General features: G+C 41.6%; 1 protein-coding gene across 1 annotated transcript in view; it reads right to left on the bottom strand.

The window, feature by feature from the left end:
* lpin2 (lipin 2) overlaps window positions 1-18463 on the bottom strand; it is a 111070-nt gene that overhangs the window by 39525 nt on the left and 53082 nt on the right. Inside the window, exons 4-9 of the mRNA XM_067979686.1 lie at window positions 14961-15268; window positions 9691-9798; window positions 8230-8356; window positions 6259-6616; window positions 5303-5402; window positions 1540-1727 (exon numbers count right to left, since the gene is read on the bottom strand). Of these exons, the coding sequence (XP_067835787.1) occupies window positions 1540-1727; window positions 5303-5402; window positions 6259-6616; window positions 8230-8356; window positions 9691-9798; window positions 14961-15268 (1189 nt within the window). The remainder of the gene's footprint in view (window positions 1-1539; window positions 1728-5302; window positions 5403-6258; window positions 6617-8229; window positions 8357-9690; window positions 9799-14960; window positions 15269-18463) is intronic.

The following is an 18463-nucleotide window of genomic DNA, read 5'->3' as shown; positions in this document are numbered from 1 at the left end:
GGAGGTAACAAGGAGGGTCGATAAGGGTAGCACCTTTGATGTAGTCTACATGGATTTTAGCAAGGCTTTTGACAAGGTCCCACATGGCAGACTGGTCAGAAAAGTAAAAAGCCCATAGGATCCAAGGGAAAGTGGCAAGTTGGATCCAAAATTGGCTCAGTGGCAGGAAGCAAAGGGTAATGGTCGGGTAAAGGTGCTTTTGTGACTGGAAAGCTGTTTCCAGTGGGGTTCCACAGGTTTCAGTACTAGGTCTCTTGTTTTTTGTGGTATATATTAATGATTTAGATATGAATGTAGGGGGCACGATTATGAAGTTTGCAGATGACACAAAAATTGGCCATGTGGTTGATAGTGAGGAGGAAAGCTGTAGATTGCAGGAAGATCTCAATGGACTGGTCAGGTGGGCAGGAAAGTGGCAAATGGAATTCAATCCGGAGAAGTATGAAGTAATGCATTTGGGGAGGGCAAACAAGGCAAGGGAATACACAATGAATGGGAAGATACTGAGAGTTGTAGAGGAAGAGAGGGAACCTTGGAGTGCATGTCCACAGATCCCTGAAGGTAGCAGGACAGGTAGTTAAGGTGGTTAAAAAGGCATACGGGATACTTTCCTTTATCAGCCGAGGCACAGAATATAAGAGCAGGGAGGTTATGCTAGAACTGTATAAAACAGTTGTTAGGCCACAGCTAGAGTACAGTTCTGGTCACACATTACAGGAAAGATGTGATTGCACTAGAGAGGGTACAGAGGAGATTTACCAGGATGTTGCCAGGACTGGAGAATTTTAGCTATGAGGAAAAATTGGATAGGCTGGGGTTGATTTCATTGGAACAAAGGAAGCTGAGGGGAGATTTAATTGAGGTGTATAAAATTATGAGGGGCCTAGATAGAGTGGACAGGAAGGACCTATTTCCCTTAGCAGAGAGGTCAGTGACCAGGGGGCATAGATTTAAAATAATTGGTAGAAGGATTAGAGGGGAGCTGAGGAGAAATTTTTTCACCCAGAGGGTGGAGGGGGTCCAGAACTCACTGCCTGAAAGGGTGGTAGAGGCAGAAACCCTCAACTCATTTAAAAAGTTCTTGGATGTGCACGTGAACTGCCGTAACCTATAGGGCTACGGACCAAGTGGTGGAAAGTGGGATTAAGCTGGATAGCACTTTTTCGGCCGGCACGGATACGATAGGCCGAACGGCTTCCTTCTGTGCCGTAACTTTCTATGATTCTATGAAACCAGAATACTTGATCTTTCATCAATTTTCAAGCCCCATTTCAATTTCTCTATTTGTTAAGAGAAAACAAATGCTCTTGAGAAAAGCTAATTCGCCATTTTCATGTCTTACTGGAAGAAAGCTTCAAAATGTCCCAAGTGGGAGATCTACATAAAATTTCTGCTTCCAAGCTGCTAACCAGCATAAATCATGGTAACAAGGGATGACTAGGAGACATATCCCTTCTCTTAAACTTTAGGAATGAGTGAAAATATCAAACATGTCAAGTGGGATTCAATTAAGCCTTCAGTTTCAATCTTTTGTCTTACCTTTGGAAATCTCAGTATTTTCACTGAGACCCCCACAGAGGGAGAACACGAGATCTGGCAGGTCAGTTGCTGAATCAGAGAGGCATTCAGTGCCACTGTCCATTGCTGCACTTCCCACCGACTGTGGCGACTGAGAACCAGAGCGTGTGTCTGATTCAGTCCATCGTTGGGAACTGCTGTCAAACTCACTACAGGGGAAGAAAAAAGATACATCATTTTCAATGCTATATTACATATATGTTGCATTAATGGACATTGTTATATACATCATCTTGTGTGAATGGACACTTTGTATATGGGCATAATTGCACATGTTGAGACATTTTTAATATATGTAGAAATATGATCAATAATTTATCTAGAAATTACTGGAGAACAGGAGGGGCCATGAGGGGCCCCACTGAGGGATGGGAAGGAGAGGCTCACTGAAGGATGGAACAACTTCTGTTGAATTTGAGCCTTGTTTTGTGGAGTGCTATAGTTATTACTGAGATTCTTGATCCAGTGACATTTGACACTTGAGCTGACAGTTATTGTAACATTAAGGTACCAAGTACACCAATTTTTCATCCATCTGGTACATGGCACCTGGAATAAAGGGGAAGGTACTCTGTTTATGACCCTTCTAAACTCTTGCCATGCCTATTTAACCCAAATTCCCTCTGCATCTATTTGCTTGCACATTTTGGCTGATGCTCCAGACCTGATCACATTATTTCTATTTCCCTCTCTTAGCTGATCTTGGGTCTTTCTCTTCTATTTCCTCCATGTCCAATCATACCAACTTTCAATTCTCCCCTCTCAGGTACTTTGCATCCCCAATCTTTACCTAATCCAATCACTATTGTTTGCCTCCCTGCACTCCTGCCACCATCCCAGGCCTGAATCCCCCTTAAATAAGTCAAAAGCTATCCGGCAGTGCCTCTCGGCATTCTCCGAGGTAGTCACTGCCTCCTTAGGAGCAGCAACCCCAACTGCCCCTTCCTCTATTCTCGTCAACTTTTCCATTGGATTGGAAAATTGCACGTCACTCCGTTATTTAAAAAAGGTGAGAGGGGGAAACCTGGGAATCATAGACCAGTTAACATCTGTTGTCGGGAAATTACTAAAGTCTATAATTAAGGATAGAGTGACTAAACACTGAAAATTTCAGCTGATCAGAGAAAGCATGGATTTGTAAAGGATAGGTCATGCCTAATGACCTGATTGAATTTTTTGAAGAGGTGACTAAAGTCGTGGACAGAGGAATGTCTATGGATGTGGTTTATATGGACTTCCAGAAGGCATTCAATAAAAGTCCCTCATAAGAGACTGTTAACTAAAGTTGAAGCTCATGGAAGAGGACAAATTATTGACCTGGTTAAGAAATTGGCTGCGTGACAGGAGACAGAGAGTAAGGATAATGGGCAGGTACTCAAATTGGCAGGATGTGACTAGTAGTGCCCCACAGGGATCTGAGTTGGGGCCTCAACTATTCACTGTATTTATTAACGATTTAGATGACTGAATAGAGAGCCACATATTCAAGTTTGCCGATGAAACAAAGATAGGCAGCATTGTAAACAGTGTAGGTGGAAGCATACAATTAGAGAGAGATGTTAATAGATTAACTGAATGGGCAAAACTGTGGCAAATGGATTTCAATGCAGGCAAGTATGAGCTCATCCACTTTGGACCTAAAAAGGATAGATCAGAGTACTTTCTAAATGATGAAAAGCTCGAAACAATGGAGGTCCAAAGAGACTTAGGAGTCCATGTACATAGATCATTAAAATGTCATGGACAGGTACAGAAAATAATCAAAAAGGCTAATGGAATGCTGGCCTTTATATCTGGAGGACTAGAATACTGGCCTTTATATCTGGAGGACTAGAATACAAGGGGGCAGAGGTTAAGCTACAGCTATACAAAGCGCTGGTTAGACCACACCTGGAGTACTGTGTTCAGTTCAGGGCACTGCACCTTAGGAAGGATATACTGGCCTTGGAGGGAGTGCAGTGTAGATTCATTAGAATGATACCTGGACTCCAAGGGTTAAATTACGAGGTGAGATTACACAAACTAGGATTGTATTTCCTGGAATTTAGAAGATTAAGGGGTGATTTGATCGAAGTTTAAGATATTAAGGGGAACTGATAGGGTAGAGAGAAACTATTTCCGCTGGTTGGGGAGTCTAGGACTAGGGGACATAGCCTAAAAATTAGAGCTAGGACTTTCGGGAGTGAAGTTAGGAAACACTTCTACACGCAAAAGATGGTAGAAGTTTGATTTAAAATTAATGCTTGAGCTAGCATCAGTTGATGCTAGCTCAAGCATTAATTTTAAATCTGAGATTGATAGATTTTTGTTAACCAAAGGTAATGGGGCTAAGGCAGGTACATGAAGTTAGGTCACAGATCAGTCATGACCTCACTGAATGGCAGAACAGGCTTGAGGAGCTAAATGGCCTACTCCTATGTTTCTACCCATGTGCATGCTGGGGGTTAACCTCGCCAACCTCGTTCCCATCCCACTTACCCACCCATCACTATCCCCTTGGACTCTGCCCATGCATTAACAATCACCGCTGGTATTTTGTGTTCCTGGAGTTAGCTTGTTTCTACATCTTTCTTTTTTGGAAGTGTGACAGAAAAATTCTAGTGTCATGTGAAGTATGACAAGTGTGACAAACAGGAAATGCACACTAGATTCTTAAGTGGAAAGTGGCTTCTAAGTCAGGCAAATGCTTCCAACAGAAAACACTGTTAAAAAGGTACTTTGAACAAAGAAAATATTGTTGTATGGGTAAGTTTAATTTCTTTCTTGTAAATTTTGTAACTTATCTTCATTTTTTCCTTGTACTAAGTCCCCAACTGGAGATACCAAGATGACGGCCAAAAATATTTCCAAAAAATATTTTGAGCAATATTGATGTCAATATTTTTTATTGGTAGCTTTTGTGGGGATTGGTTGTTTTCATGCATTCTTTGTACTGTTTCATTGGAAGTTTATCTACCCACTTTCAATAGGTATATTGGTCGATCAGGGAAAATTGCTACATGGGAGTATGGGGCTGGTTACAAAGGTTGGGAAGCAATTGGAGCAACAGCCATTTCTCTCTTCTATATTTGCTGGATTGTGAAACCTCCCCCAATAAGAAAAGTGACACTTTCATAACCAGGAAGGGAGGAACACAGATGTTAGAGTCATCAAATTAATATAACATTTAAACACTGAGCAGCATAGCAGTGGAAATAATTATACCTTTAACAGGACATGATCCTATAAAAGTGAGCGATGGGAAGTCTGAGTTCAAACAACATCATGACCCTTTCTCACTTCCTGCACACTCATTCATTTTCAATCTGTTCACCATCCCTGTGAATTCACTTGGATGCCAATTTTATTGCAAACAGCCTGGGTATTCTGCAGATTATTCACCTTCCTACAATGGCTGTCAACATGAGGTGGGGCTTCTGATTAGTATATATTTAGCAGGAAATACACCATAAAGCCAGCAAGGTACGTACTTGTTTTACTTTTAAAAAAATATTGCATTTTTTCCACTCTCACCCTCGAATTTCTTGTCATCCTGCCCTCAAGGAATTGCTTGTAAAAAGGCAAAAACTGACTCCCAGTTTCTCAATAACTGAAAAAATTCAGCACATACCCTGGAAGCTGTCAAAATCCAAAAATGACAGACCTCTAGGACTTTGCCTACCTCAGCATTCCCAAACCAGCCCATCAAGGGAATCTTTACATACACAAGGAGACAATGTGGTACCTTTTGGGAAAATAGCGAGCAGCAACTTCAGGTTCCAAAACAGTCAGATCATCCAAATAAATGTCATCAGGTCCCTGATGCTGACTTCGTTTATGGAGACCTACATAAATATATAAAATCATATTTCATATCAGAAACCACAAAGCTGATAGCTCCAACAGTTTTTCACACTTGTGTATATTATGTAAAGCTCCTAATTCCCTCCCTTCATTTACTTTCCTGGTGCAGAGGAAACAGACTTGTGTCCATGCTCCCCCCACCCCCCATAAAACTGCAAAAGAATTCTCTGCATGCAGGTCGAAAAGTTTTTCGAAAGGTTACAGATCAGGTCTTGTATGTGCTGAGCATCTTTTATTGTGACATGGAAAGTGGAATGAGCATGTACCGCCCTCTCTTTGGTAATTCACCATTTCTCTCATTTTGCAAATTTTTCTAAACATTTTATTCCTTTATTAATAGTCCGCCACAGCTTGACTGGATTCCAGTTCTTTTCCCGAAACTAAACTGAAAACCGGCTGCAGCACAGATAAAGCTCAGCACACTGCCATGGATAACAAAATAACGCATTATGAAACAGGTCCCATAATGCTTACTTACATTTTAAATGCAAGGAAGACAGCCAAATTCTATTACTTAACATAGTTTCAAAAGGAGTGTTTAATAGTTAAAAGCTCGATTTCATACTACTGTGTAAATAATCAATTCTTAAATTGAACAAATATTGCTGTTTTTCTATTGATGTCTCAGAATTCCAGCAACACTGGGAAGGAAATCAACTTAACTGTAAAGTCTTGGGCTTTTAAAGGAAATTACAAAAATAAACGTTTTATTTGAATATCTCATCCATTGATGTTAAGCAATACTAAATCAGTTATATATAGATGAATTAATCACACGTTCATACCCTTTTAGATAAATGAAATAGTGTTAGTGGGAACCCTACGCAAAGACATTACCTTTTTTCTTTGATGGAGAATCTAATTTTGTAATGGTTGGAGTCTGTATTCCAGTGTCTGTAGGGTCCATCTGAGACATTACAGAGACTCCAGTTGCTGAGATACACTCTGAACGTGGAGGTTGTGACGGTATGTCAATGGGATATTCCTGGGAAGATGCCTCTTTGCTGTCAGTAACTGTCTGACTAATGTTTACAAGCGCTCTAGGCTCAGGTTTCAGTGCTGTATGAGTTGTGCTTGCCCCATCGATGACATCCACATCTGTGGCATCAGAACTGAGGATAACCCTGAAGTGGGTGTTCTCAGATGGTGTAATAGTGAAGGTTTTTGGTTGTTCCTGTCTCTCTCTTTTATTAACCTGCAAAGTTCAAATCAAACATCTTGTAATTCCACTTGTGTCTTACAAACAATTTCACTTTTGCTGACCTACCAAAGCATGAATTAAAACGTTTTATTGAGCCAATCACAAATTGTCACATAGTAAACAAGTTCAGTGAATGGAAAGAAAGAAGTGTAGAATTATAAACCAATGACAAAAGCTCTCATCAACGATCTAGACGGAGGCATCAGGAGGAACTTATCACAAGTCTGCGGATGATGCAAAGATATGTGGGGATGTAAGGAACTTAGATAAAAAGATTACAGGCAGATCTAGTTGCGATGCAGGAATGACCCCATGTCTTGTATAGATAAATGTAGCATGATGCATCATGCAGGATTGTGCGCACAAGGCTGCTGATTGGGAGAAGCACTGGGGGTTTAGGGCATGATTCACTGAAGGTTCATGACCAGTGCTGCAAGACTACTGTGAAAGCAAATAGGGTGTTAGGGTTAGGGTTCATTCATATACTGGTAAACAAACTTAAAATGTTTATTCAACTGTCCCCTTAATAAATGCAATAGTCTCTGTCTCAACTACTTCCTGTGGCAAAGCAATCTATTCGCGTAAAGAAATTTCTCCTAACTTTTCTCTCCACTAACAATTTTGAAGTGAAATGAAGAAGTAATTCCAACACTGGCCCCATCATTTACTTGTACAAATTCATTAATTCTTTGCTTGTGCATTCAATGCCCCTACTTAGAAAACACAAAATGTGCTGGTTTTCCTTTCTGCTTCTAATGTTATTTCTTACCTCCCCCATGCCATATTAGGTTAAACCTTCCCCATAGCAGCAGTTACTTACCTAGCAAGGACATTAGTCTCAGCACTGTTCAGATGATGCCCATCCAATCTTTGCAGGACACACTATTCCAGAATTTGTCTCAATGTCCCAGGAATGTGAACCTTTCCCTCCTATACCATCTCTCCAGTCATGCATTTATCTCCCTTATCTTGCTATTTCTATACTGATTAATATGTGACACTAGGAGAAATCCTGAAAATGACTTCCCTTGAGGTTTTGCTCTTTAATCTAGCTCCTAATGCTTGGAACTTCCTTTGCAAGACCCCAATTCCTGCAGTCAGTATAGTTATCACCATTGGTTCAGGAAGATTCAAATATCTTGAGTTCAACTAAAAAAAGAGGGATTCAACCATGAAAATAATCTCAATCTTCATGACCAGGGTTTTTTGTAAATCCCTGACTTTTCTTGGGGACTGTCTGAAGACCAATGAATGTATCTGGTTTCCTAGGTAAACCATTTTTTTTTTAAAAAAGGCTTTGTCATGTGCTTTATGATTTTTTATACAGTGACATTTTTCAGTTTCATTACCTAACATTGTGCCTTTTCTCTTTGTAACTCTGTTCTCTCCTCTTCCTCTTCTAATTGCAGCAGTTTTTCATAATGTGTCAGAATTATGCATTTATGCTTTTATGACAATATCTCAATTAGAAAAGATGCTAATCATCTGTGTTTGTTATAAAAGTTAACAGTCTAATGTATAGCTGTAGTGTTATTTACAAATATTCATTCTAATGCCAAAATGTAATTCTGTGATATTTAACTCAGGAGTTCAATTAAATGCATTACCCTTGTTGATTCCGGAAATTCTCCCCACGACCACTGCATGTGGGACTCGGACATCAGCATATTATCAGATGGTTTCACCACTAATTCAGAGTCACTTTTAGGGGAATAGGGTTGGGAAATGGACATGCTAAATGAAAGAAAAAAAACAAAAAGAAACTGCATTTGCAATGGAATACATTATATTTCAGAAAAAGCAAACACAGTCAATCAGTCAGTAACGGTTCGAAGTGTCTTGTAGTTATTTTACCTGAAATCTAAAACACTTTCAGGAGGGCCTTGGAGTAAATTAGTAGTCAGTGTTTTCTTGAACATGACAATGCACAAAAATAAACAGCTTAAAAAAGGAGCTGTTCTCTGCAGTCACAGCCCAAAATGAAAATTCAATTTAACGTTTTCCTTTCATTTTCCTCCTGAAGATGGTGGCTCATGCTGGGGTACATTTTGATGGACACAGTCAGCTTTCCAGGATCTTGTCCAAATGGTCATTTTTCATGTGGGAGCCTACATAAGCATCATCCTGTCCACACACTACACATCCAGCAGGTGTAGCAGGTTAGGATTAAGAACTGCAAACTAACTCTTACCCTCCCTAGCTCAATAATAGAGGTACATTGTCACAGAGATTAGCACAAACCAGGCATCAAATCTAACTACCACCGCAACAGTAACCATTCTTCATTTGTAATCCTGCAGAGTGAAAACTATTTGAGTTCAGCCTGCTAATGCTAACCAGACAGCCACATAAGTGAATTCCCTGGGTAGCAATTAGGATTGGGAAACCTGGTCAAATACTGGACTCCACTGCTGCTCAGAATTAGATCTGCCAACTTAGCATAGGTCAAGGGTCAAACCAAGAACTTTTACAGTGGGCAGCCACCGAGCTATTTAGCAAAGCTGCCAAATATTTATTTAAGCAGTTGTCCAAAAATTCTTCCCAACCAAAAATAAAACTTGCTTTGCTCACAGAATTCTCAGGTCCATTCCTGGTAGCAAAGATGACAGCATGCATACAACTGTGGCAGATCTATAAAATAGTTTCACAAATGCACAGTGCTGCACAAATTAATTGCCACAGTTGCAATTTCCTACAATGGCGTTAGGACTCAGTGAAGTACTAATTCTATTAAAAGCCAGAGGTGTTCAAAGGATTCAGCATGAATGGACAAGTTGTGGATACAACATCCTAATAATTTCTAAGTTACTTGACTAAAGATGTATGACTAGTGAAAAATGACCATCACCCATTGTATTTTGGCACTCACAAAATATACTAGGCTTTTTGTGGTGCAGTACTAGGACAATTTTCTGTAATTTTAAAGTCTTGCTGCTAGATTAATGAATAATATATAATGTTTTATTAAAAACCACAAATATCAAAGTAGATTTTGTAGGAAAAGCAATGAAGAGAGAAAAAAGGGTTTATTGTTATAATCCTAAATCAGAGCACATCATATTACATACCTCTCAGTAAGAGACCAGTCACCATCAGAATATGGGTAATTGTCCTTGCGGTGAAAGTTTGGAGATTCTTTTAACTCATTTTCCCTCAAAGACGAATATGCCAACCCTCTGGATAAAGAAAATATTGGATACACTTTTTATTCATCCTTATAAAACTATTATTCCTTAATATTGTTTCATAGAGTGACAAATTTATAACAGACTGAAAATATTTGAAAGCGTTTCAAATATTTCTAAACAACTTTACTTCCTTGATGATTGATGTCAATACACAATGAAGGGTTCTAGGAACCAAGATAAAAAATCATATTTGACCTTCAAAATGCCACAACACACAATTGGGAGGACAGCCACCTTGCAGTGAATTTTGGGGGAAAAAAAATTGTAATCAGAGATGGATTCAAACCAAAATCCTGGAGGCAAAAGGGCATAGCCCCTTCCTCAAATGTTTTTTCAGCGGTCAAGTTATTTATGATGTTGTTTTCTCTTTCAAGTACTTAGGGAATGGAATTGGAGGTGGGAAACAAACAAAGGGCCTGATCTTGCTTAAAAAATAACGGTGTGTTAGCAACACACGCCGTTATTAATGTGCAAATCGGCCAGCAAGTTCAGGGGATTTAGCGATATGCTGTGAGTTGCAATTCTCCAGATCTTGGTCGATTTACGCCGCTCCGCCATTTGCTTCGCACAAACGGAATCTCGCCCTTAGTCTCCCTGTTATTTTTTAAGAACTTGCTGGATTTGCACATTAATTGCCCATTAAACTTGTCACAGAAAGTTAAGTTTGTTAATTAAGAGCATAAGTACCTATTTAACGATGTGATAATTGTTAATGCAATGCCAATCAACTCTCTGGCCCAGAATGGGAACAATTTAAAGGGTTCAATCTCATTCCTGCATGTAGTCAATTGTTGTTGGAGATTTTATTAGTCAAATTTTTACATTTCTTTTTCTTACTTTTCCTTTGTCTCTTTCTCTCTCTCTCTTAATCCAATCTTTCTTTTCCTCTCTATTTCTCTTTCTGTACCTGATTTGACTAATTCACCCTACTTCTCTGTCGTTCCTCTGTATGTTTCCCAATCCTTAGATCTCATTGGTTAAGGAGATACACCATTGGTTCCGCCGTTAACTAAGGTCCCAGATGCCCCATGGATCTCACCGCGCCGTTATTAGCTCGTACTTCTAGCAAGTTACGGCGCAAAAATGTTGAGCTGAAGGGTGCAGAAAAAAAGTCTAACAAACAGCGTACGCTGTAAGATGCCCCGCTCCAGCAAGATCCAGCCCAGTGTTTCATTCAAGTTGCACTGAATGAGTAATCACATGAAATCTCTTGCACAAAGCAAAGGAACTAAATGACCAGTGATCCTGAAATGATTAGCAAACAAATAAACACCAAACAAGGAATGTTTGTGAAGGAAACATTTAAAGGGAGAATATGAGACATGAAAAATACATTTGGAAATTCTTTTTGATTGGGCAGATAAAACAGGCATCACAAGTGGTCTGATTATAAATATATCCAACAGTGATGGTGCAAACAAAAAAAAGTGTAACAAATACTTATGAAAATGGTGTGTATAAATTTTGAAGAGTTTAAAACAAGCAATCAAATGCTTTAAATGAACAAGTCAAACAGACATATTTTCCCATTCCTCTCCTGAAGGCGGTGACTTATGCTGGGTTATGATTCCATGGCCATCAGCAATGTGCCTTGGTGGTTAGGTGTGAGCCTAAACAGTAAGCGCTGGAAGGCTATTAAATCTCACAGGGCATCACAGCCAAGCCCAGTCCTATCCCCACCCAACATCCACAAAAGCTCACTTCCAACCAGAGTTCACGAGCATGTGATCAGGGAAAGATCATAGGATAATTTTACCTTCCTGAGCTCAGAACCCATTGTGCTGTCTCAGCTGATCAATGAATTCAACACAGCTCAGGCATCCATCAGAGGAGCTTTCTGATCTGTATCAAGAATTATAATTTGCTTTGTTTCTTTTAACCAATGTAAGGAATCTTATAACACCAGGTTACAGTCCAACTGTTTTATTTGAAAATCACAAGCTTTCGGAGGCTTTCTCCTTCGTCAGGTAAGTGACTCACCTGACGAAGGAGAAAGCCTCCGAAAGCTTGTGATTTTCAAATAAAACAGTTGGACTGTAACCTGGTGTTGTAAGATTCCTTACATTTGTCAACCCCAGTCCATCACCGGCATCTCCACATCATGGGCCCGATGTTAGCAGGGCTGCGGGTTCTCAGCAGGGGGGGCTATCGGGCACGTGGGTAACGTGCCCGGTGAAACCAGTCAGCTTTCCGCGCGATTGTAGCATCCAATCCACTAATTGGATCCACTTACCTTCTCCTCCGGGTTCCCCACTGCTGATCTGCGCATCGGGCAGACTGCGCATGCGCAGTAAGATCTGTCAGCTGGAGGAGCTCTATTTAAAGGGGCAGTCCTCCACTGACAGATGCTGCACCAAACAGAAAAAATCACAGCATGGAGCACCCAGGGGGAAGGCTGCTCCCAGTTTAATGATGCCTCACTCCAGGTATCAATACATGGGGTGAGGAGGAGGGAGAGGACAGAGATCTTCCTCCCGGCGGGCGGGAGGAAGCGGCCTGCCTCTGCCACCAGGAAGGCCTGGCTCGAGGTGGCAGAGGAGGTCACCTGCACCACCAACATATCGCCCACCTGCATACAGTGCTGGAGGCGCTCCAATGACCTCAGTAGGTCAGCCAAAGTGAGTACACTTACTCATTCCCCTACACTCCGTCTGCCACATCACCGCCCCCAACCCACATCTCCTTCTGCACTGCCAACACTACTCTGTCACATCACCCCTCATACCCACTCAAACCTCATCCTCATCGTACCTGCACCTACTCACCTCGCCAGTACTCATCCCGCCACTACCACTCAACCCAATCCTCATACAATCGCATGGCTCTATCTCGTACTCACCCTCTCATGCATCTCTTTCACGGCCAGCCTCACTCAACCTGCCACTACCTGTGCTGCAGCCACAGGGCATGCATCACATATGTTCAGTAGGCAGTGCAAGGCAAACGTGTCGTGAGCATGAAAGGGATGATGCACAAGGGTGTTTGAGGGTTTCTCATGGTTGTTACTGATATTTAATTTCTGACCAACTCACATCACATATTATATTGGCACCACTACTGCCATGTCTTTGTGAATCTTGTCTGGTCTGTGCAATAATGCCCTTTCCTGAGGATCACTATGAAGACCCACAACTGATGCCACCCATTGTGTCACTGCAGAGTGGGTGTAGGTGTATTTGCAGGGCTCTTTTGTGCACATGGCTGAGAGATGTCGGCGATGTCCCCGGTTGCACCCTGGAAGGATGCGGAGGAGAGGTTGTTGAGGGCAGTGGTGACTTTGACAGCGACAGGTAAGAAGATGGTGCTCGGGCCAGCCAGGAGCAGCTTGGCATGAAGGAGGCTGCAGATGTCCACGACTACATGTCGAGTGACTCTGAGCCTCCGTGTGCACTGCTGCTCAGAGAGGTCCAGGAAGCTGAGCCTCGGTCTGTGGACCCTGTGGCGAGGGTAGTGCCCTCTGCGACGCATCTCTCTCTGCGGTAGCCCTCCCTCCTGCTGTGCAGGTGGATGTGTCACAGCACTCTGTTGTGGAGCTCCACGTGTCAGAGGTGGACGGCGTGGCTGGTGATGCCGTTCGCCCTCCGAGGTCATAACTGCAGCTACGGTGACCCCCATCCGGAAGATGTACATCTGAGGGGGTCCGCAAGGTAGGTACATGTGTCTGGACACCGGGGTAAGTGTGCAAGTTGGTGACTTTGATTGTCAGGAGGAGGGTGGTGGAGGCCAAACTTTGTCCCAAGTGACAGAGTGGCCTCCTGCAATGAGTAAGGGTCTCCCCCCTCCACCTGTCAAATGGACCTTTGCAGCTGCCACAGGCTGATGGCTGCAACAGGTCCATTTGAACTGGGAGTGTTTCCCCCAATGTGGGAAACAGTCCCAGTTTGCTCTAAAATCCCACCCCTCCTCACATAATCCCTTAATCAGGTCAGTTAATGACCTGAACAAGCCAAATAAATACTTTCAAGTGGCATCCCGCTGGCTTTAATTGCCTGCGGGATTCCCACCAGCGGGGGCTGCATGTGCACGCCGGCGCGTCAGCGGGGAACCCGGAAGTGCGCGGGTTCGAGGCGGGCTCCGGTCCCGCTCCGGGATTTCACGATTTTCGGGGCCCCCCCGCCAGGAACGCACCCACTGGCGGGTGCTAAAATGCTGCCCCATGTCTTTTAACCAAAGAAGCAGACTAGGTATTTTACTCTAAAGTTCAATGATTATTAAGAAATTGTTACGGCTGTTTTGATTGTCGCAGACTCAATTACTTTCCTCTTAGTTGGATTGAGAGAATTATAACTCCATTCTAACTTGAAGTACATATTCGGGTATTTTGTGAACCAATGGTCTACTGTATATTTGTGTGCAATATTGTTAAGTTCAACTGACAACCAGAACTCAAACAAATTGAGCAGTTAAATCAAGATACTGATCTGTCATTAGAAGTTACAAACATGCAGTACTTCCACTACCTCCCTCCCCCCCTCACCCACAAACTAACACCAAGACAGATGATTACTTTGAATGGCCTGGCTTGAGGAACATATTATGTTAAGAGTGGTACAAGAAAATTGAACTTCCTGTCAGTAACCAGTACTTTCGTCTTTAAAATCTAAAGATTATTTATATCCAAAATCTATTCTTACTACGGGTAATTAACTCATTACAAACTTTTTTTTAATATTTGTTTTGTACTTCAGTATTTTGCTGAATGTTGTATACTTAGTATTTCTATTTAATTGTAAATATGTAGCAGTGACTATAATCTGAATACTCTGGTATTCAATAACCATGAAGTGAATGTGGTAGTATAACACAAGACTGTTTAATTAAGTAAGAAGATTACTACAAGTATGTTAATTGCTAGATCTCAAGTCAAGCAACTCCACAAAAAGGCAGATCATTGGGGATACGGTTCACTTGCAGATATTGCAGTGAATCCAATGACCGTTAAATGGTTCTATAAAGAAACAAATTTTGTCAATCTCCAGTATTACAATGGATTTTCAATTTATCCACTGAGCCATCAGGGAACCCCCAAGATAAATTTTGTTTAAATTTTTTTTATTTGCTTATCGAAATCATTTTTGAATCAAGAATAGCAGTGATTAATAAAAAGGAATTCTAAAAGTTGCAAACTATGAGATAAAGTTTGTTTTTACCTGGGAGAATGCACAGGTTTGTCTTCCTCAGAACTCAAGTCCATTTCAAATATGTCTTCACTGCCAGCTAACGACGTACGGTCTTCCTTTTTGCCATCCGGTTTAAATTTCTTCTTCCGGCGCTTTTTCTTCTTCACCAAGCTGGTGCAGAGTGTGGTCTCTGGAGCTGTGCCCTGCACAGTATTCTCCAAATTCTGTCCCATTCCCAGGTCTATTCTAGATTTCCCTAAATTCAGCTGCATATCCTTGAAGAACTGCCCTTCTTCTGTAGGGATTGGAGAGGTAGCCAAGTGAGCAGGAACTTTCTCCTAGTTATAAAAAGAAAAATTGCAAAGTCTACTGAGAATAAATTACACACATGGAAAAAAAATTAGGAGCATTTAAATTGAAAAACTGAAAGCTATAAATTATTTCTAAAGAATATTCCGAGACAGTACAGGAAAGGTACACGTACACAAAGAAAATAAATTACTGACCACCAGACCTTTAAATCAAAGAAATCTTTTGCAGTTTACATATTGTACTTCAAAATGTAGAATTATTCCAATTGTGAACTGAAGACTATTTGCTCTGCATCATTTTTTTTTTTAAAAAGCCTCAAGCCCATAATAAGTCTTAAACATGACCTCTGAAGAACACCTTTTACCGCACCAGTGCGACAACCATTTACCACACCTGTTATCCTGTAGCTTCAGACTTAGTTTTATACCAGAGACCTGCTTCTGTTAGGAATAAGTTTGAGATAAGGCCAAGCTAATTTCCCTTTGGACTCAACAGCATTAAATCCTGCCCCACTCAGACCAGCAAGGTTATACCCATCATGGTCAGGGGTAAACTGAAGTACTTAATACACACAGGTCTCTTCATCTACCTGTACAATCTTGCATCTACTTAGAATCATAGAAAGGGTACAGCTCGGAAGGAGGCTATTCAGCCCATTGAGTCCATGCCGGCTCTATACAAGAGCAACCCAACTAGTTCCAGTCCCCCACCCCATCCCCGTAGCCCTGCAAATTTTTTCCCTTCAAGTAATTATCCAATTCTTTTTTGAAAGCCACAATTAAATCGGCCTCCAACACCCCCTCAGGCAGTGCATTCCAGATCATAACCACTCGCTGTGTAGAAAAGGTTTTCCTCATGTCACCTTTGGGTCTTTTGCCAATCACCTTACATTTATGTCCTCTGGTTCTTAACCCTTCCGCCAATGGGAACTGTTTCTCTTTATTTAATTTATCCAAACCCTTCATGATTTTGAATATCTATATCAAACCTCCTCTCAACCTTCTCTGTTCCAAGGAAAACAATTCCAGCTTCTCCGGTCTATCCACGTAACTGAAGTCCCTCATCCCCGGAACCATTCTAGTAAATCTCTTCTGCACCCTCTCTAAGGCCTTCACATCGTTCCTAAAGTATGGTGCCCAGAACTGGACACAATACTCCAGTTGTGGCCGCACCAGTGTTTTATAAAGGTTCGTCATGACTTCCTTGCTTTTGTACTCTACGCCTTTACTTATAAAGCCCAGGACCCTGTGTGCTTTTTTAGCCGCTTTCTCAACCTGCCTGCCACCTTCAACGATTTGTGTACATATACCATCAGATCTCTCTGTTCCTGTACCCCTTTTAGAATCGTGCCCTCTAGTTTATATTGCCTCTCCTCATTCTTCCTACCAAAATGCATCACCTCGCATTTTTCTGTGTTAAATTTTATCTTCCACGTGTCCACCAATGCTACCAGCCTGTCTATATCCTCTTGAAGTCTATCACTATCCTCCTCAATGTTCACTACACTTCCAAGTTTTGTGTCATATGCAAATTTTGAAATTGTGCCCTGTACACCCAAGTCTAAGTCATTAATATAGTTCAAGAAAAGCAGTGGTCCTAGTACCGACCCCTGGGGAACACCACTGTACATCTCCCTCCAGTTCTAAAAACACACTGTTTCCTATTACATTCTCTGTTTTCTATTACTTAGCCAATTCTGTATCCATGCTGCTACTGCCCCTTTTATTCTATGGGCTTCAATCTTGATGACAAGCCTATTATGCGGTACTTTAATCAAACGCCTTTTGAAAGTCAATATGCACATCAACAGCATTGCCCTCATCGACCCTCTCTTTTACCTCATCAAAAAACTATCAAGTTAGACACAATTTGCCTTTAACAAATCCACGCTGGCTTTCCCTAATCAATCCACATTTGTCCAAGTGACTGCTAATTCTGTCCCAGATTATCATTTCTAAAAGTTTCCCCACCACCGAGATTAAACTGATTTGCCTGTGATTGCTGGGTTTATCCTCACACCCTTTTTTGAACAGGGGTGTAACATTCACAATTCTCCAGTCCTCTGGCACCACCCCTGTATCTAAGGATGTTTGGAAGATTATGGCCAGTACCTCTGCAATTTCCACCATTACTTCCCTCAGCAACCTAGAATGCATCCCATCTGGACCGGGTGACTTATCTACTTTAAGTACAGCTAGCCTTCCTGGTATTTCTTCTATCAATTTTTAGCCCATCCAGTACCTTAACTACATCTTCCTTTACTGAGACGCTGACAGCATCTTCTTCCTTGGTAAAGACAGATGAAAAGTACTCATTTAATACCTCGGCCATGCCCTCTGCCTCCATGAGTAGATCTCCTTTTTGGTCCCTAATCGGCCTCACTCCTCCTCTTATTACCCATTTACATGTCTGCAGAAGACTTTTAGATTCCCTTTTATGTTGGCTCCCAGTCAATTCTCAGTCTCTCTTTGCCCCTCTTATTTCCTTTTTCACTTCCCCTCTGAACTTCCTATATTCAGCCTGGTTCTCACTTGTGTTATCAACCTGACATTAGTCATACGCCCCTTTTTTCTGCTTCATCTTACTCTCATCTCTTTTGTCATCCAGGGAGCTCTGGCTTTAGTTGCCCTACCTTTCTCCCTTGTGGGAATGTACCTAGACTGTACCCCAACCATCTCCTCCTTAAAGGCCATCCATTGTTCAATTACAGTTTCGCCTGCCAATCTATGATTCCAATTTACCCAGGCCAGATCTGTTCTCCTCCCACTGAAATTGGCCCTCCTCCAATTGAATAATTTTGCTTAGAGTGGCCCATGTCCTTTTCCATAGCTATTCTAAACCTTAAGATACTGTGATCGCAGTTCCCTAAATATTCCCCCACTGACAATAGCTCCACTTGGCCCACCTCATTTCCCAGGACTAAATTCAGCAAAGCCTCCTTCTGCATTGGGCTGCAAACGTACTGGTCAAGAAAGTTCTCATGAACGCACTTCAAAAATTCCTCTCCCTCTTTGCTCCTTATATTACTATCCCAGTCTATATTAGGATAGTTGAAGTCCCCAGTTATTACTACTTGCAAATTTGCTCCTCTATATCCTTCCCACTAGTTGGTGGTCTATAGAATACACCCAGTAGTGTAATGGCACCCCTTTAGTTGCTTAACTCTAACCAAATAGATTCTGTCCTTGACCCCCCAACCCCCACCCCAACCAGGACATCCT

Source organism: Heptranchias perlo, chromosome 3 (genome assembly GCF_035084215.1).
Source record: "Heptranchias perlo isolate sHepPer1 chromosome 3, sHepPer1.hap1, whole genome shotgun sequence".
NCBI classification, from domain to species: domain Eukaryota; kingdom Metazoa; phylum Chordata; class Chondrichthyes; order Hexanchiformes; family Hexanchidae; genus Heptranchias; species Heptranchias perlo.
This window is presented reverse-complemented; position numbering and strand designations above follow the sequence as displayed.